The 19,594-nt window shown below is 51.3% G+C and overlaps 1 protein-coding gene across 2 annotated transcripts in view; it reads right to left on the reverse strand.

The window, feature by feature from the left end:
• Positions 1–19,594, reverse strand: part of PHC2 (polyhomeotic homolog 2) — a 113,882-nt gene that overhangs the window by 30,579 nt on the left and 63,709 nt on the right. The window contains exons 3-7 of one of the 2 annotated variants that reach the window (XM_077769461.1): positions 18,464–18,622; positions 17,194–17,271; positions 16,594–16,758; positions 14,643–14,729; positions 13,211–13,523 (exon numbers count right to left, since the gene is read on the reverse strand). In XM_077769461.1, coding sequence (XP_077625587.1) covers positions 13,211–13,523; positions 14,643–14,729; positions 16,594–16,758; positions 17,194–17,271; positions 18,464–18,622 — 802 coding nt within the window. Of the gene's footprint in view, positions 1–13,210; positions 13,524–14,642; positions 14,796–16,593; positions 16,759–17,193; positions 17,272–18,463; positions 18,623–19,594 lie in introns of both variants that reach the window. The other variant, XM_077769460.1, reaches the window with a different exon arrangement.

The following is a 19,594-nucleotide window of genomic DNA, read 5'->3' on the forward strand; positions in this document are numbered from 1 at the left end:
GGCTCGGCTTCCTTGTCTGAAAGTCGGAAATAAAAATAGTTCCCACCCAGAAAGTTGTTGTAAGGATGAAATGAGAAAAAACTGTGTGAATATAATGAGAAAAACAAGTGGCATACTGTTCATAGCACAGTGCCTGACATATGGTCATGCTCAACAGTTTCTAGCTATAATTAAAATGATAACTTCAATTTCGGTTTTGGTTCTCAAAGGCCCCTGGACTTACGTCTATCACAAGAACGTATGTCACAGTGCATTGTGCTTCTTAGCTCCCTTCCCTTCAAGATCACGGACCCCTCGTGGTCCGAAACTATCCTGTATCTTTAGCCAGAGCCTGGCATAATGCCTGACATCAGATAGGTGCTACAGAAATAAACTTCTTGTCCTGAACTGGAATTCATTTGTTGTCATGTGTCACTAGGTTTTTCTTCCCCCGTTTTAACCAGGGCCACTCTTGGAGGTGATGATTCTTATACTTTTTTAGTAATCCGTTCAGCGTCCAGCTCATCCCTTGTATACAGTAGGGATTCAGAAATCCGGCTCAGAGATTGATTGTCCTTCCTCCCCACTCTGTCTCGTGGCATCCGTGGCATCCGGGCGGGCTTAGCTTAGCGTGAGGGCAGCTCAGCTGAATATGTGTTGCCTCACAGGGCCCTCCACAAAGGCTCCCTCGGCTGGAGGGGAGCCACCGGAGACAGGCTGTGCCTTGCAAATGTACAGGGTCACAGCTGGAAGCTCGCAAATGGATTTTTACAACCAAAGGCTCCCAGCCAATAGGGATAAAGGCGCATTTGGGATCCTGAGCTAACATTTTAAAAGGATCCTATGATCCTTACAGGTGCAAAGCAAGCAGATTTCAGAGTGGGGGGAGGGGACTTCTTCCTTAAATTTTGTCTATTTACACACACTGTCTCATCACAGCCCAACACAGAGTTCCAAGGAGAATGCCAATCAGAATGGATGGAAATGGAATGGGATGGAAGGAGAAGGGAAGGGTGGGGAAGGGAAGGGAGGGGAGGAGAAAGGAGGGGAAGGGACGGGAGGGGAAGGGAAGGGAAGGGAGGGGAAGGGAGGGGAAAGGAAATAAGAGGTGTTAAAAGAAAACAGTGTGGTCCACAGGTGGCTGACTGCTGTAGGCTGAGAGAGAGAAAAGAGACAGCTCACAGGCTAGAGTTGGATGACACTGAATACAGAAGAGGGAAACTCTGGAGGGGAACTCGCTAGGTTTGGGGTGATGGTGGAACATCACATGGAAACTGCCAGCAGGCATTTGGTGATGATAAGTTGCCCCTGCCCTCCAACTTAAGCCTCATCTCCCAATTCCACACTGAATAGCACAAAACTTAACCATCAGACAAAACTGTTAATCAGGCAAACTGAACAATCAGGACTTTTTAAGATGGCTGTCGAGAAGGCACCAGAGAGATACCGAAGATGCCACGTGGTGCCCTGTTAGGTTCGAGGGGCCCAAAAGACCTGCAGAAAGACAGGTACTATCACTGAAAACGCAAGCAAACCCTTCTGTCTCTCAGTACAAGGTCATGGATCCCTGCCCTGGGGACAGCCGTTCCACGGTTGCCCCTCTGAGGTGAGAGCTGGCGCAGGTGCAGGGCAGGGAGCCGAGCATCAGGAGTGTGTCCGCTACTCCCAGGCTGTGCGGCCCGAGGCGGGTCCTGATCCTTCTCAGGGATTCAGAGTTTTATCTGAAACAGGAGGTTTCGGGGAGGTGAGCACAGGAGTCTGTCCCAGCTCTGATCTGGTGGGGGTGGCTATCGTAGGAAAGTAGTGGAAAATTCGGGATTCATAAGGTGGTGAGAAGATTCGAGAGGGAAAGGGTTCTAGCTGTCGAGTACAGTTGGGGACAATGCACGTCTGCTGGCCCACTATCCCAGGGCCTCCCCTCTCTCCCCTCTGCGCTGCTCATGGAAAGCTGGACACGTTTTAGAACCGATGATGCTACTGTATGGTTCGGCTGGAAACAAAGCTCATGAAGGCTTAGATAAGTCCACAGATAAAAAAAGACTGAAGGTATTTTGGAGGAGTGTACACCCATAACTTTTTCAGGTTAATAAAAAGCAAAGACCATGATTTAGCTCTGGCATTATCCTGGGTCAAAAGGCCTTTTATGTAAAGTATTGCAATAACTTTCTAATTGGTCTTTCTGATTTCCGTTTCTTCTCTCTATAATCCATCTTATGGATTGCAAATTAATCTTTCTTTTGCGAGTTAATCTTCCTAGTGCACAGATCTGACCCCCTGATTAAAAGCCATCAGGGATCCTCCTTTGTCTGTTGTCTAAAGCCCTTGGCATTCAAGATCTCTTTACAACGTTTGAATTTTTATTATTTCTTTGATCAGAGCAATCTACTACTCACTGTCCCCTGTACAGAATGTCACACAAATCAAATCCTCGTCATCCTTTCCCTGCCTTTACAGCCAAGGGGACTCTTCCCTTTCTCTGAGCTACACCAAGGTCTCTCTGCTCTGCACCCGCCTCAGAGATGCAGTGTGTCCAGCAGTCAAGTGTAAGCTCTAGAGTCAAAGTGCTTGGATTTGAATCTTAGCTCTGCACTTACCAGCAGTATGACACTGGGCAAGTTACTTGACCTCTCTGGACCTCTGTGTCATCGTCTTTAAAAGGGGTAACGATGATACCTATTTCTTAGTTATTTCAGTAAATGACTTACCTCCTTTAGGAGGCAGAAGTTATGGGATTCATTTGTTTCCTCCAAAGAACCTTGAATTTAGCAGATGCTCAATCAGTATTGGGGAATGAATGAATGAATGACAACATGGTGGGACTCTGTCCCACAGAAGCTTCCCTCTTCAGAGCCAGAGCACAGAAGGGAGGGATATAAACCCACAGATCATTTTGGTTTAGCCAGCATCCTGGTTATTGAGGACCCTCTTCCTGTCCAACCCCTGCTCATGACCTTCCTACACTAACTCACAACCCTACCCCCTCAACTGCTCTACTTGCTGTACATAAAACGTCCTATCCTAGCGTGCCTGTTTCGCTTTGATTTTGGTGCTTCCACTTTCTGGAATGCCCTCCTTCTGCTTCAGTGATCCAAGGCTTAAGCTTCTTTGGCTCAGCCTCAGCTCCTGTTGTCTCCCTCTTTGCCCTAACCCTCAATTATGGGTTTTCCCTCAGAATTCCTGAAAGTTTTTATTGTTTGTTTGGATTCGTTTGTGATTTAACATGTACTCTCTTGTATACGTGTTTCCTTGATTCTTAAAAATTGATTCTTATTCCCCTTCTCCTTTTAACACAGCATCCCTTGAATTGGCATGCGTATCGTGGTTGCTGTTGGGTCAACTGGCCGTGCTTTTCCTCCTTAGAGTTCAGTAAAATAGTGATGCACCTCACAATCAGTGGTGTCCTAGATGAAATGAAACGGGGACACTTTTATGTGTGTGTGCCTCCTATCTACCCACCTATCCTTTTCCAAAGGCATGTTCTCTGTTTCTTTTTTATTCTTATTCTTTTTTAATTTAAGAGATGTTTTTTGAGGCACCTGGGTGGCTCAGTCAGTTAGGTATCTGACTTTAGCTCAGGTCATGAACTCACGATCCGTGAGTTCGAGCCCTGTGTCGGCCTCTGTAGTGACAGCTCAGAGCCCGGAGCCTGCTTCAGATTCTGTGTTGCCCTCTCTCTCTCTGCCCCTCTCCCATTCACGCTCTGTCTCTCAAAAATAGATAAATGTGATATATTGATATATATATATAGATGTGCTTTAATTTAGCCGGAAAGTTTTATGTGTCTTTTGCCTTCTGCATTGTCCAGCATGATACTCTACATGTTTGGAGATGCTTAGTGAATGCCTGCTAGTGATCATGATAAGACCAATGAATGGTACTCCCTCTACTCTGAGCTCCCGCTCAGTGTGGGGTGGTTAAGGGTAATATCGGAGTGCAGCCATGATACTGGAGTAGGCCATGTCCTTCTTCCCTACAGCTAGCTTTGGGCATATCAGCTCATCAAATGTTAATGCACAGAAGTCTCTTTTTTCTTTTCTTTAATTTTTCCTAATGCCCAGGGGCTTCATTTCTCCCCTGGACCCATTGTGGCTCCCCCATCCCCTCCTGTGTAAAGTCCACTGCTCCTAAGGAACAAAGGATAGCTTCCATGGGACCCCAACCACCACTTTGGAAGGCCCCATCAGCCCTTTCTGTAATGGAGCATGAGAGGGGCAGGCCCAGGACCTCCACAAATTAGAGCCTAGAAAGAGAGAGGAGTTACAGCCAAGGGAACTCTTCCCTTTCTCTGAGCTACACCAAGGTCTCTGCTTTGTACCACCGTGTCCAGCGGTCAAGTGTAAGCTAGAAAGAGAGAGTCTAGGCCATGCTCATCTTCCCGTCTGGTGCTCTAACCTTGAACACTCTCCTTAGAATCTCAAGAGGCCAATTCATTGCTCCCAACCCGGTTGGTTGTTAGCCACAAGAGGATTAAGGTCCCCCAGGCAGGAGGGATTACTGGCTGGTCCCCTTCATTGCATCCGCTGTCAGAATGCATCAATAATTAATCTCTATTTATCTCAAGGCTCCAAGTAGGCAGGAAACAGCTCACTGCCCCAGAAATGCTGAGACTCTTGTCCCAAAATATTGGGAGCTGCAAACATCTCCTCATGGGTGGCAGGCTTTCTTGCATACTTATCTAGGCTCTGCTCTGATGGACTAGGGTTACTGGAGTGACCTGGTCTCTGGGTGGGGGAGGGGAGGGATGCCATGAGAGAGGATGACATAACTCTTGGCTGCCCACTACTTGTCATGGATTAGAAAATGAAAAGATACTTTGAACCATTCATTCACTCAACACACATTAGCAAGCACCTGCTACAAACCAAGTACTAAGTTTGGTACTGGCTGAAACATGGTCCCTAGAATACACTATAGTCTAGTAAAAGAGGCATTTACTCGGCGTATCTTGGTAGATGTTACGATAGGAGATAAGCACAGGGTATCGAGAACACAGAAGAGGGGATTCAGCTTGAGGAGAGCAGAGAAGGCTTCCCGGAGGAAACGTTTAAGATGACTCAGAGTTAAGAGCCGCCTGGATGGCTCAGTGGGTTAAGCGTCTGACCCTTGGTTTCGGCTCAGGTCATGATCTCGTGGCTCATGGGTTCGAGCCCCACATCAGGCTGTGTGCTGACAGGGAGGAGCCTGCTTGGGATTCTCTCTCTCTCTCCCTGCCCCTTCCCCACTTGTGCTTGCGCTTCTCTCAAAATAAATAAACTTAAAAAAAATAAATAAACTTAAAAAAAAACCAAAAAGATGACTCAGTGCAGAGAAGATGATATAAGATACCCTGATGCATTCAGGCACCTGTAGGGCATCCTGTACAGCTGAACTCAGGGCCTCTATAGAAGAGGGGCCAGAAGGGGAGGCTGTTTTAGGAAGGGTCTAGATTAGGCTAGCACCTGCCAGAGGCTGCTCTTCTCTGAAGAGGTCTCATGGGATCAGGCCTCGGGAGTAACAGATTGAGGCTGACCCTCGAGGTCAGAGCTCCACACACACAGATAGACAGGGAAGCTCCTTTTAGAAGAACCTAGAGCAGTAGCCACATGAAGTTTCTACGATGCGGTCCCTCTGTGCTGAGGGGTGGGAGTCTGAGGGGGAAGTGGAGCCTAAGGGAAGTTTCTCTGTAAGAAGAAACTAGGTTATGAAAACAGGGCAGCTGACTGCCGGGGCACTCTGGGGTGGCCTGCCTATGCCTTGATGTCTCTGAGCCTGCTCTGCAGCCGCCTGGCAAAACTACCAAATATCCTCTGTGAGAAGAATTCCTTATAAGGCAGCTTGGAGCATTAAAAAAGAAGCTGGTTTCTGCATCCCTGCCCCCACCTGACCCTTGGCAGAGGGACGGCCGAACAGCAGCAGTGGCTACCGGCGTGGATTTTGGAGTCAGATCTGGGTTCACATCTTGGTTCTGCCATCTAGAGACTGTGCAGCCTTAGACAGACGGCTCAACCTCCCTGAATCTTGATTTCCTGTTCTGTAAGTGGTAATACATATACCACATAGAGTAGATGTTAGCATCACATGGGATATTAAGGTTTTTTTAAAAAAATTAATTTATTTATTTTGAGAGAGTGAGAGGGAGCACAAGCAAGGGAGGGGCAGAGTGAGAAGGGAGAGAGAGAGAGAGAGAGAGAGAGAGAGAGAATCCCAAGCAGGCTCTCCACTGTCAGCCCAGAGCCCAATATGGGGCTTGAACTCATGCACCGTGAGATCATGACCTGAGTCAAAACCAAGAGCCGGACGCTTAACCGACTGAGCTGCCCAGGTGTCCCTGGAATATTACGTTTGAATCACGAAAAGGTCCACCGCCTTTGCTCATACCTAGTAGATGCTCATCAAATGGAAGCTATTCTTGAAATACGGCCTCCTCTTTGCATGTCACTTTGAGCCTCTCAAGGCAGTTTTGTGATTTGAATCTCATTTATTCATAACAATGAGGCTACAAGGCACACGGGCAGTGTTCCCATTTTACAAGAACTGGGACCAGTTTCCAATTGACTTCTGGAATGCAGTGCGTGAAGGGAAAACTGACTTTACCTGACAAATGAGGCATGGTGCCTTACACATAACACTCAAAAATGCTGATGGGCAAGTAAGTAATACAGGTCAGGAGGCCCCAAGTAAAACGGCAAGCCGGGGCCTTGGAATATTAGTTGGAGGCTGTTCAGGCCTTTGGAGGTAATCTCGGAGGGAAGGCCAATGACAAAGGAGTGTTATACCAGAAGACAAGGAGGTAAAAGGTATGGACAGGTGAAGTAGGAGCCAGGGAGAGGAGGCAGAAGATCTGCGTAAGGAAGCCATGAGCAATTAGAGGGGTTCGGCAGGCAATGTGGGGGGTCTTGCAGCCCCCACAGAGTCAGAGTCAGTCTTATCAGAAGTCATTAATATGCTATTTATTGAGTCCCTCTTACAGGCTAGGCATTGCAACTGATAACATAGGAAATAGAGACACAGGGAAGGTTTCTAAACAAGAAAGAAATAACATTCTCTGAGGAAGATGATTCTAGCAGCTGTGAGTAGGGATTCCTGGCCATTAGTTAAGCCACTTACAGGCGGCAGGCATGGAGCGAAGCAGGGAGCCAACACAGAGGAAGGATCGTCAGAGCCTGGTGATGAGCTGGGTGGTGTTGGAAGGCAGGACTGAGAAGGGAAGGGAGCTCTGATCTGTCGTGAGCCTACTCCGTGCTGGTCACCCCTGCAGCCCACTGCACTCATCTTTACAGTCTGTGGGAAGTGCAATCATCTTTGTTTTATAGGTGAGGAAATTGAGGTTTACAGAGATTAAGTGACTTGATGATGGTCATAAAACCAGTAAGCAGGGAAGCTGGGGTCTGAAACCAGATCTAACTCTGAAGCCCATGCTTTTCCCATTATAACACTGCCTCTGTGGCACAAGAAAACGAAGTCAAAATAACCCTGAGATTGTGAGCCTGGGGTATAAGAGTAGCTCATGACTGCGGGCGGTGGCTGGGAAACTGGGAAAGGGGATCTTTCTGGAGAGGAAGACATCCAGGTTTTGGCTTTTGTTTTGCTTACGAATTCTGTACATTTTAAAGATGTGTATGCAGGAAGGGGGATATCCAAGGGGGAATATCCCGTAGACAGGAAATCTACAGGGAGGGGGAAGGAAGACAGGGATGGACGCCTGTTGAGAGGTCATCCGCAGACAGGCGGTAGGTGTCTGAAATGTAAGAATGGACAGCTCCCTGAGGGGGTAAGTGTTGGAGTAAAACACCGGGCGGATGGGACCGAGCCTTTTGGGAGTCCCACAGCTAAAGGCAGTGGGGCAGGGGGAAAGGAGGGAGGAGCGGGCCCCATCTACACGCACAGATGGTCACAGGCACACACGGCCATTCTGGGCTTAGGTGCCCGCCGGTGCCAGCTGAGATCATCCTCCTTCTGTTCCGTTCTTGAAACTTACTCATTTTCCAGGCACAACTCAGATTTCTACAACCCCAATTAGAATTTAAACTCTTGTTCATCTCTGCAACTCCCATATGGTTAGCATTATGTTTGGCACATAATAGGTGCTAAGTGAGTATTTGTTGAGCCGAACTCAACAATTAAAGAGACAGAGAGAAACTATTTGGGGATGACAGTTAATTAGTCTTTCTGAGCCATATCTTCTTCATTTGGGGAATGGGATAATCATGGCTAGGATTAAATAAGATATGTAGGTGAGGTGTTCAGTACAGTGCCTGGGACACGGTCGTTCATTAGCTGGTAATTATTATTATTTGCTGGCAACAATCCATGGAGGTAATGAAATAGGAGCCTAGGGTGAAGGATTTCAGGAAAGAAGGAAGGCTCAACAGCTCCAACACCCTCTGTGTATCACAGCTGGTACTCTCGTCCTCTGTCTCTGTCTGTCTGTCTCTCTTACCATACATACACACACACACACACACACACATGAGTGTGCACATGTGTGCACACCCGTAATGAGGTACGTTAAGCAAACTATAAAACTCCTCCACTGATACCCTCTAGACTTTTTCTCCTGACATAAAGAGGAACTTGTTGGTAATCTAAATTTGGTCCTACAGTGGATAGTAGAAATGACCTTCATGGCTGGCTGCACGACATTTAACATCAAATTGTTGGGAATTTTGACTCCAGCTAGATAATGAGCCCACTTGTATGTTTTGTTTTTATTGGATTCTCTAAGTAAACATGTCTACCTCACAGTTGGACAGCTGCTGTGGGAGAGAAATGTGGTCCCCAAGAGTCCTAGAATCAGCAAGCATCACATTGTCAGGCCTATCACAGACAGAAATCACTATTCCCTGACACAAACCCCTGTCTGTGATGAAACAAAGCCGCTGTGTGGCAGGCCTTCCCAGCAGAGAATTTTCTCTACTCTGATGAGACCTTAGGACGGATGAGGAGACAGAACAAAGACCTGGCATCTGGAGCACAATCGTGGGAAAAGGGTCTAGAATTTTCCGTGATCTGTCAGTTCTCTTGTTTTCACGGCATCTATCTCCTGGTCAGCAACTTTCTCGCCTTGGGGCCTGAGTGTGCACCCAAGGGCCCTGAGTTTATCCCCTGGAATGAGGCCTCTAAGAACCAGGCCTCCTGTGCGTTGCTGTGGCCCAGCTCCCTTAGGTCTCGGTTTCCCTGGAGGCCAGGCCTACGGGACCTTGCTGCCTGCCCCACTTCTGCCCTCCCTGGTTCAGTCCTTGAATTTCCGAGAAGCCCAACCTCTTAGACTCTGCTCTCCACCCCTTACTCCCCTCCCCCACCTACCAGCCCACCCCTTTTCAGGGCATAAGGGACCTTTTCTATTTGCAGATCCTAAAGAAGCTGGTTGCCAAGGTGACAGGAGCAGGAACAGCGGGGAGCTCGCCATGGGGGAGGGGCTTTGCCCCCAAACAGCTGTCAGTGGGAGCAGTCCCAGCTGGGACTACAGCATTTGCCTGTTCTGGGAGGACATGGCCCCCAGGGGGACACATTCCTCTCCGCTGTGATCCCCCACTGCCCCCCACCTCAGGTCTCCACTGGTTATTCTCCCTGGGGGCAACCAGCCAGCCAGCTCGAAAATGCTCCAATAACCAACAAAACCCGCCACCCCCCCCTTTTCTCTCTCTCTCTTATACACACACACACACGCGCACACGCGCACACGCACACGCACGCACGCATGTGCACACGCTCTGATCCCTCCGTTCCTCTGCAGTGGGTTGGCTGGGCAGGAGGCCAGAAGTTACCTCTGCCCAGGAGCCCAGGGCAGGTGCTGCTCCAGGCTGCCCCCACCAGGTCATAAGAATTATTTCCGGTTTGTTTTTTGTTCCACTTGTTTTTTGTTCCAGAGGCCCTGAGAGGATCTAGGGTATCCTAATCCTCCCCACTGCCTTCCATTTGGGTGGTGGGGGTGGGGCAGTAGAAACAAGGGCTTACAGAGAGGAAGGGGTGGAAGGAGAAAGAAAGAATGGGACGGGCTGGTAGGAGGCAGGAACCGTGCAAAGCCCACTGATTTGTGTGATCTAGATGCGGCTCACAGCTGCTCCACGGGAAAGTTCTGTGGAGCCACCGCTCTCTGTATCGCGTGAAGACACATACCCCTAATCACAGGCCATGCCCGGGGCCCTGACCTCAGCATGTAATTCACTGGGGTTCACCTTACAAGGTTCAAGAGAAGAAAGCTCCCCACTAGACTCTGTAAACTGCAGAACTTAGAATCATCAGACTTTTTTTGAGTTTGGGGTCGGGAACAGGAAAGGCCTAGGAAAGCCTCAAATTACTGTACTAAATGAAAGAGGCAAATATGGCTTAATGATTAAGAATATAGAATCTGGGGGTGCCTGGGTGGCTTAGTTGGTTAGGTCACCCACTTCGCCTCAGGTCATGATCTCATGGTTTGTGTGTTCGAGCCCCACATCGGGTTCTGTGCTGATAGTTCAGAGCCTGGACCCTGCTTTGAATTCTGTGTCTCCCCTCTCTCTGCCCCTCCCCTGCTCACACTCTGTCTCTCTCTCAAAAATAAGCAAGCATAAAAAAAAAAAAAAAAAAAAAAGAATACAGAATCTGGAGAAGCCAGCCACGGAATTGGTTCCAGATTCTGCCACTTACTACTTATGTGACTTCAAGTGGCTTATGTAATAAGTTCTTGAGTGATGTTTCTGAGCTTTAGTCTTCTTATCTACAAATGGTTAAACATGGCTACCTTACTGGGCTCTTTCGAAGGTTAAAAGGGGTGGTGTGCATAAAAATGCCTAGTGTATGGAGGTGCCTGGATGGCTCAGTTGGTTAAGTGTCTGACTCTTGGTTTTGGCTCAGGTCATGTTCTCACGGTTCATGAGATCAAAGAGCTTGGTTGGGATTCTCTCTCTCTCTCTCTCTCTCTCTCTGCCCTTCCCCCACTCACGCTATCTATGTCTCTTTTAAAATAAATACATAAATAAACTTAAAAAAAAAGGCTAGTGGGGGGCCTCTGGGCGGCTCAGTCGCTTGAGCATCTGACTTCGGCTCAGGTCACGATCTCACCGTTTGTGGGTTTGAACCTGCATCGGGCTCTGTGCTGACAGCTCAGGGCCGGAGCCTGCTTAAGATTCTGTGTCTCCCCCTCTCTCTGCCCCTCCCATGCTCATGCTCTGTCTCTCTCTGTTTCTCAATAATGAATAAATGTTAAAAAAAAAAAAAAAAGCTAGTGTATGGTCTAGTGTACAGTAGATGTTTTATCAGTGGTGGTCCCGTTTCTGCCTGGCTTTCTTGAGATCCAGGTTGCCTAGCACCTGTAGGAAGAACTCAAGAACTGGTCTTTCTTTTGGAAAGTCCTTAGAATCTAGGGGGCTGGCTTAGATCTGGGGAGAGGCTACATTTTGGCTTGGGCGGGAATGGGGTTCTCAGGAAGTACGATTTGTAGCTTGAATGGGAAGACACAAGTGGTAATTTGGGGTCCTCGCCCTAGTCCAAGCTGGCGTCAACTCATTGTAAGACCTCCAACATTTACCCTTTGAGCCTAGTTTCTTTCTCTGTAAGAGGAGGCTGGACTGATCTCTGAAGAAGGCAATGCCAGACAGTGAGAAACGTCTGGAGTCACAGGGCAGGGAGGTCTCTGTAGGGGGCTGCCTTCCTCAGCTTAGCAGTGACTGCCAGAAGGTGGAGATTAACCAACCTTTGGTCCTTGAAACCTCAAAAAGGTAAACAAAGGACTTTAGCTGAGATTCTTCCTTGCGCACTATTATGACACTGGATTTGTGCCTTCCTCTGTCTTGAATACCTCCTCTGACATTGTCTGTAGGGTGAACAGCTCATACTTCAAGACTCACGTGCCATTTCCTCTCAGAGACAGGATCTCTGGCCTGTGCTCCTCGCAGCGAGCTGGCTGTGTGTGCCCACATTTACCTGGGACTTACTCTATAACAGAATTTATGAAATTGAGTGGCTTTACTTATATATATCTGGCTCCCTCCTGCTGACTGCTCACTCAGTTAGGTATTTTGACCATCTTGATTAATCTAGTAACCGGCATACATAGGTTCTCAAGAAAGAAAAAATGCAGGTGAAATTCGATGGTAAAACGGTCTGGATGAGGACAGAGGGTAAGTGGTTACCTCAGGGATGTGACCTGGGTGATTTTCTCTTTAATGCAAAGCCATGTGGTCTCTCACCATATTTATTTCCATGGTCTAACAGCTTGGTCTGATTCCCTAGACTGGTCAGGCTAGGCTTTCTGCAGCTTTTCTTTTCTTTGTTTTTAAATTAATATTTTTTCCTTAATGTTTATTTATTTTTGAGAGAGAGAGAAAGAGGATCTGAAGCAGGCTCCAGGCTCTGAGCTGTGAGCACAGAGCCCAACACTGGGCTAGAACCCACCAACCACAAGATCATGACCTGAGCCAAAGTCAGATGCTTAACCGACTGAGCCACCCAGGTGCCTTTCTCAGTAGCTTTTCTAAATGAAAGATTGCCTCTAGGAGGCATGGCTGGGAGAATGCTAGCAGGCAGGAAGCGAGGTCTAGCCTCCGGGAATGCTGAGTCATCCCCCCACCCCCCCAATCTGCCTCACAAGTAGTCTATTTTTATGTTTTTAATCTTCTAGAATTTTTTTCTCAAGTGTCACCCTCATTGGCAAGGCTTTTTGGATCCCCTCCCCCGAGCTGCATAGTTCCCCTGTGCTCCTGAAGTGCCCAGAGCTCCCGGGTATGATGGCCGCACTGTACTGCACCGTACCTGTCTCCCTCCCAGACAGCGCCCTCCCTGGAGGGCAGGGCCCGAGTCTCATTATCTCTTTGCATCCAGAACTGGCAACATAACCAGACATTTGGCAGACATTTGTCTGCCGAATGATGAAAAAATCAACTTCCCGCTTCCTCATCTCCCTGAGTGGTTCTGATGTGCATCTGGTGGGCCCCTGTCCTTTTTGCCGACCCCTAGAGAATTTCAACCTAGTCCAGCTGCCAACCTCCACTCTTTCAAGGCTAAGAGCTATGAGTGTGAACTCCGAGATTCACCACCGTGCCCATCGCGAAGGATTCGTGTTCCAAATGATTGCCGCTTCCTTCTCTCAAGCTAGAAGGAGGCGGGTACAGAACCAGGAGCTGGTGAACTTCTCAGGATTGGGAGAGGCAAGAGAGACGCAGGGCTGGTATCTTAGCATGTCCGTGGGAAAAAGGAACGTTTGGAAGTTTCCCCCTACCCCATGGTGCTCGTGAGTTTTCTGGGATAGGATCCTTGTTCCCGGAGCCCTTACCTGGTGCGACGAGGGGGTGGGTAGCCACAGCGGGCACCATCCGGCTGAGCCCAGCCCGGCCCTCCATGCTCCCTGGCACACCGTTGTTACCATCTCCTTTCTTGACTGGCTCCATCACACCGTCAGTTATGCCAGGCTTGGCACCTGCGGGGGAACCCTGAGCGGTGTTTCTGCCCTGTGACGGGGTAGGCAGAGGCTGGCTACCACCTGGCGTGGGTTTCAGGGCCAAGCTGGGCAGGACAGGCTGAGTGGGGGTAGGGCCCGAGGCTGCTGCAGCTGGTGTCTGCTGTGTTCGGAGGGTCAAGTTCTGAACCTGGAAAAGAGGGGTCTATAGGAGTCCAGAGAATGGGGGTAAGAGCAATGGCAATACACACTTAAGATAGGGAAGGAGTTAGGGATGGGACCTAGGAACGGCTATACAGGATAGTGGGTTGTAAAATCAGAGAGAAAGAGAGAAAATGAGTTAGGGGCTGAGAAAGGAACCAGGAGCAGGTAGAGTTTCTAAAGGGGACCAGAAAGAGTGCTAGTGATTGGATCCAGCGGCAGAAGAAATCGAATTCTGAGAAGGGATGACTGTCCAGGCTGGGGAGGGCTCTCGCTCTCTTGTCACCTCCTCTCCTCCCCCAAACTCTCAGGATGGGATGCATTCCATTTAGTAAGAATTCCCAGCTACAGCGGGGCATGGGGCTTCCCATACGCAAACAGGCCAGGGCCTTTAAGTGAAAGTTAATTGACCAGCACAGCCACCAGGCAAAGGATTATCTTGTCCTCAGAATAAGGTTTACGCCAGGATCCGCGTGCTTATTCAGCCTGGCCCCTGGTGCCCTCTGCTGGACGCACGGAGGCTGTGCCAGACTTGCTCTGACAAATCTGATGGTCTTGCTACTGAGCATGCTCCCATTCTGTAGCTGGGGTGGGGGTGGGAGGGTTCTGCCCCGCTGCCCAGAGGATCTTTACAGCCACAGCAGTATCTGTGTGCTCCCACAGGAGGTGGGGCCCCAGGACTTATCTTTGCTCTCTCTTCCATGCCATTTTTCCCTAGAGGTGCTAGCGTGTATAACCAGAGTGGGATTTTCCACTTGAAAAGCAACGCAGAAGTTATACTGGGGAAGGTGTAAGGTAAAAAGCTAGCCATGACCGCCCATTATTGGCAGCCATGTTTGCCTTGGCACGCTGTGCTCTGACTGCCGATCTATGATTGTGAGGGAATGAAGCAGAGTCAAGGGTGGCTGAGGCCTTCTCAACAGGGAATTAATTAAGGAGTAGAGTAGGTCTGGGAGCATTGGGACGTCCTGCCTCCCCCCGGCTCTGCTAGAAGATCCCAACCTTTCCAGAGTCCGAGCTCCTCCAGGCCTTGTGCCCATACCCAGTCTCAGTACCCCTCTACGGAGGTGCCCACCCCCCTGCCCTCCCACCAGCATGGAGTCCTCACCTGGGCGGGGGTGGGGGGCCGGGCGGGGGAGCCAGTGCCGAGCTCAGGCTGCACAGTAGCGACGGTGGCCGTGGGCGTGAAGATGAGCTGAGGGGACAAAGGAACAGTGCCGCCTAGGCTCCTAGCTACCTGCACCAGGTTACCTGGCTGGGCCTGGAATCACAGGAAACGAGGCGCCTTTTACCTGCCCAATGTGGGCTCAGCCACAGGACAGGCCAGTTCAGCCAGGGAGCAGATATGGGGAAGTAGGGAGGCAAGAGAGGAAAAGGGTCAAGGGGCCACCTGCAAGTCTCAAGAGGCTTAGAGCGTCCTGATCCAGACTGGGTAGTAAAGGGGATGGTGGAGGAGAGCCAGTCTGGGGGTGCGTGTTGGGTTTACTCCAGAAACCTTTGTGAGGAGCTCATCCTTGAGGGGCCGGCATTCTCGGGACACCCTGAAGTCCTTCTCTCCACAGCATCCTGGGGAGCAGGGACCTTGGGCACAGACAGATGCCCTGGGACCTCTTTCCAGGTCTAACCCGCTCCTGACTCCACATCTGGGCCAGAACAGGACTCCCCTGCCCAAGGGATCAAATTAGATGTATTCTTTTCTCAGTTTTTGGTCAAATTTAGATGCCGGTAGGGGTTGTGCAGAGATAACAGTGGTAGAGGAACCAGGGCGCCCAGAGCCAAACTCATGTCTGCCTCTCCTTCGTGTGGTACAGGCTACGTGGTCTCCACCTGACACTTCTACCCTGCGAGGCTAGCTTGGTGCCCGTGTGGACATGCTGGCGTCCTACAGGCTGCTTTCCCCAGAACCCCGCGATGTCTAGTCCTCTATGCCTGCTTGCCCTGCTTGACGGAGGCAGACAGGCGTCAGGATTCAGCTGGGGCAGTTGACCAGGACAAGGGAATGAGCAAACTGAAGACAAGGGCAGGTTTGGGCAGTGCCAGGCTGCGGCTGTCCCATTCCTTAGAGAAATGGAAGTTCGTTCCATACTGTGTGTCTAAGAGGCTGTTCCCTGGGAATGGAACATCCACAAACAATGAACTCAAGAGTCAAGAAAGGAAGTGCTGGATCAGGGCCAGAAAAGCTCCAAGTGTCAAGTTCTGGCCACAGAAGTAAAGTGTGTGTGTGTGTGGGGGATGGAATGTATTGTCTTCAGGATGGCGTGTCAAGGAGCTGAAGGGAGAAATCTTCAGGATGGGAGACGCGAGATCGGAGTCCGTGATCTGAGCGCGACACGGAGCTGGATGTTATCGCCTCCTGGGGAGCATGCTGCTGTTTCCCCTGGAAATTCTTCTAAATGCTAGGAACCTATAAGGTTCCTAAGGACTCTGCATCCCTTAGGGACAGGTATAAAGGACAGACTCTAGGTATGCACTTCTGGGGCGGACACCATCCTGAGCACATTCGACACATTCAAACAAGCTAGATAATGAGTGATAGAGTGACCCTGAGGGGGCTGGGGGCCCAGGTGGGAGAGCCGTGGAAGCAGCGGCATGTCCTGGAGCTGAATGCCCCTTTCACGACTGGGGCTGGCACACACCTTTGGCTCTTGAGCTGGCGGTGGCTGCAGGGATTGCCCCAGGGGGCCAAGACCCCATTTCTGTAGAGCACGTGGATGTCTGTGTGTTTGCTAATCTTAAGTGTCCAAGTAGACTGGCCATCTGGGCATGAGGCCCTGCGTTTTCTACCCTAATTAATTTGGGGGAGCCGTTTCTGATAAGAAGAAGACCATTGGGGAAGGAAAGGAGGCATCATGGGCAACCTCCTCTATTTCAGTCGGGAACCCCACCTGTGCTTGGGTCACTGAGCCTGTGCCAAAGCTCCCACTCAGCCTTCCAGGAGCCCCTTATTTCTTCCACCCCTTACCTCTTGCTCGTTCCCACCCGCTTCTCCAGCCTCCTAGTTCCCAATCTGCCTCTGTCCTCCCTGCCTACCTGGGCCGTGGCCCAGGCCGGGTACTCACCATCTGTGCCCTTAGGTACATCTGCGCTTGGCTTGCAGTCAGGGCTGGAGAAGACGTGTTGCCCAAGAGCACGGCCTGCTGGGCGATGCCCGAGGCTGTCGCCGAGTTGACACTCTGCGCCCGGTTGATGAGCTGGGCCGCTGCTGGGGAGGCTGCCAGATTGATCTGATGGGAGAGACACGTGCAGCGGGAAACAGGAAGCTCTTTTGGTAAATTCTGTGCCTCCCTCGTCCATTTCTTTCCCCCCTCTTCTGTTCCTTGGTGGATTCGGCCTTCTTTAGGACCATCTCTGGTCCTTGGGCCCCCAGCACTGCCCCATCTCTGGCCCACATGTGGAGCTGCAGGGAGGGGCCAGCAGGGGAGAGAACTGAACTATAAACACAGAGCCTGGACACCAGCATGAGAGATGACAGGGGCTTACTAAAGGGTTGGGAAGAGGCACACGCTTCTTTTTCTGGCAAGAGTAACAGATTCCAGCCACGATGGTACATGGTTCGGGATTCACCGGCTGGGGCTGGGAGACTGCAAGCATCCGGGGTGAGGAGGAAGGAGCTGGTCCCACAGCCGTGGGCTCTGCCTGCGGCCCCCTGCCCTACTCACCGAGGATGACTGGGCTGGGGTCTGTGCAGACACACTGCTGCCCGAAGTGCTCCCTTGTCGGTTGGCCACCAGGCTTGCCTAGAAAAGAACAGTTCTTAACGCTAGGGTCCCAGACCTCCCCCCGTCACTCCCCGAGCTCTCAAAGGAAGGACTTTAGGAAGCACTATAGAACAGCGGTCAGTTGTCAAACGCCGAGGGTCAAATCCCCATTTGAAGCACGTGCCTCAGTTTCCTCTTTATCAAGTGCAGATAATAACTGCATCTACCTTGTGGCATGGCGGAAAGGATTAAATGAGGCAAGGCATTTACACGTAAGCACTCAAATCATTAACTCGTGCTGTTACCCATCTTTCCAGGTGTCTGAAGCCCTTGGCTCCCGCTTGCTCTATCAGATCAGGCTCATGGGCTCCACTAGAGAGTTGTGCACGGGCCGTCGGGCACACCCAGCTTGCCCCCCTCCCCGTGGCCAACTTCTTCTCACCCCTCCAGGTCAGCTTCCCCATCACCCAGCAGATAGGCCTTCCCTGGCCACTCAATCCAGGGCACCCCCTTATTCTTCAGTCAGAGCGACCTGCTCCTCTATCGGAGTGCTTATCACAACTCAGAGACTTAGGTTTTGTTTTCTGGTCTATTGGGGGTTCTGTTTACTTGCTGTCACTCGGCTCTAAGCTCTGAGAAGACGGGGTGCACAGTATACTCAGTGTCTGATATGAACTGTGGCATACAGTAGGTGCATAAAACTTCAGTTGAATGAATGAATAAATGAATACATGAGTTCCTCTCAGCCACCAAGGACAGACAGGAAGCTGGGTGGGCCACGGCCTTCTCTTGTGGACACCGCTGTGGACCCTCAGCCCCTCCCGGTGGTGTGATGGTGTGGGGAGGAGGGGTCCCCGCGGCCTTTNAGAGACAGAGATCCAGACTCTGAAATAGGCTCCAGACTCTGAGCTGGCAGTCAGCACAGAGCCCGATGCGGGGCTCGAACCCACGAACCGCAAGATCATGACCTAAGCGAAAGTCGGACGCTTAACCGACTAAGCCACCCAGGCGCCCCACCCCGCGGCCTTTCTTGAGGGGTCCAGGTGGGCTGGGAGTTCCATCCCTGCACTCATGGGTCGTGTGGACCTGGGGAAGGTGCCGGACCCTCCCTTGGGCGAAGGACTGTGACCCTCGTGTCCACAGGGCTTCTGCGAGTGGGGAGGAAGAGAAGGCCCGGGGAGGGCACGCAGCACCGGCTCGCCCTCCCTCTCCCTCCCGCCGCGGCTCTCACCTGCTGCACGGCCGCCAGGCTCTGGAGCTGGGCGCTGCTGAGGTGCTGCTGCTGGAGCGCCGCCGTCTGCAGCATCAGGTGCTGCTGCTGTGCCGCGTACATCTGCTGCAGGTACTGGGCCGCCGTGCTGGGTTGCCTGTGCAGGGCCTGCTGGATCACCTGGGTGGGGGGGGCGGCGCTGTCAAACCCCCTGCTCGCTGCAGACCCGCCCCTTCTGCCACCATGCCTTGTCATCCCCATCTCCGCCCCGCCTGTGACCGCCCTGGGACCTATCACCTTGCCCTAGGGAGGCGGGAAGACAACTGTCTTTCAGACTTTACACGCCTCTGCCTCGTCTGTCCTGCACATCTTCGGCTCCGGTGCCCCTCTCCATGGATCCGCTCCTGCGTCGTCAGCTGCCCCCTTGGCGAAAGTCAGAGCAGCACAGTGGGCTCTGACCAGCTCCGGGCAGTGGGGAGGCGCAGGGAGATAGCGGTCCTTAAGCTTCCAGTGACACTGGTGTCCTGTGCCAGGCTTGTTTGGCTGCCCCCCTCCCGGCCGTTCCCCACCGTCAGACTTGGGTGACTGGGACACTGGATGGTGACAGCAGGGGAACCGAAGCCCAATAAGGCAGAGAGAAGGGAAGCGGATGGGAGAGAGAGAGGCAGGTCCAAAGGGGTGGGGGTGGAGGGGCGCTATTCCAGCCTTAGCAACACACCCTCCCAGCTGGGGCTGCCTCCCAGGGTCTGCCCCTGGCTGCCTGCAAAGTCCCATCTGTCCCTTAGAAGAAGGTCCCCTTGGCCTTGGAAATCAGACCAGTGCCATGGGGATGACGCGTTTCTCTTCTACTCTTTCCCTCCCTGTGTCTGTTGGTCCCTCTTTCTGACCTCCATCGCCGTCACCTGGCTTTGCTGCTGCTCCTCTTTCCTGCCACCGTCTCTAGGAGATGACAAAGGCTGCCTTTGATCCCGCTCTCGCTCTTCACTCCCAGCCCCCCAAAGCCTCCCCTCGCCCCCAGGAGCAGAGAATAGGGNTTCATCTCCTGAGCCCCAGAGACATTTCTCCTCACTTCTCCTTACCTGGTCACCCTCCAGGAGGGTCCTGGCCAGACTTTGGCCCGCTTGCTACCCTTAGCTCTGCTAAATCCCTGGC

This window comes from Crocuta crocuta, unplaced genomic scaffold, assembly GCF_008692635.1.
Source record: "Crocuta crocuta isolate KB4526 unplaced genomic scaffold, BGI_CrCroc_1.0 scaffold351, whole genome shotgun sequence".
Lineage (NCBI taxonomy): Eukaryota > Metazoa > Chordata > Mammalia > Carnivora > Hyaenidae > Crocuta > Crocuta crocuta.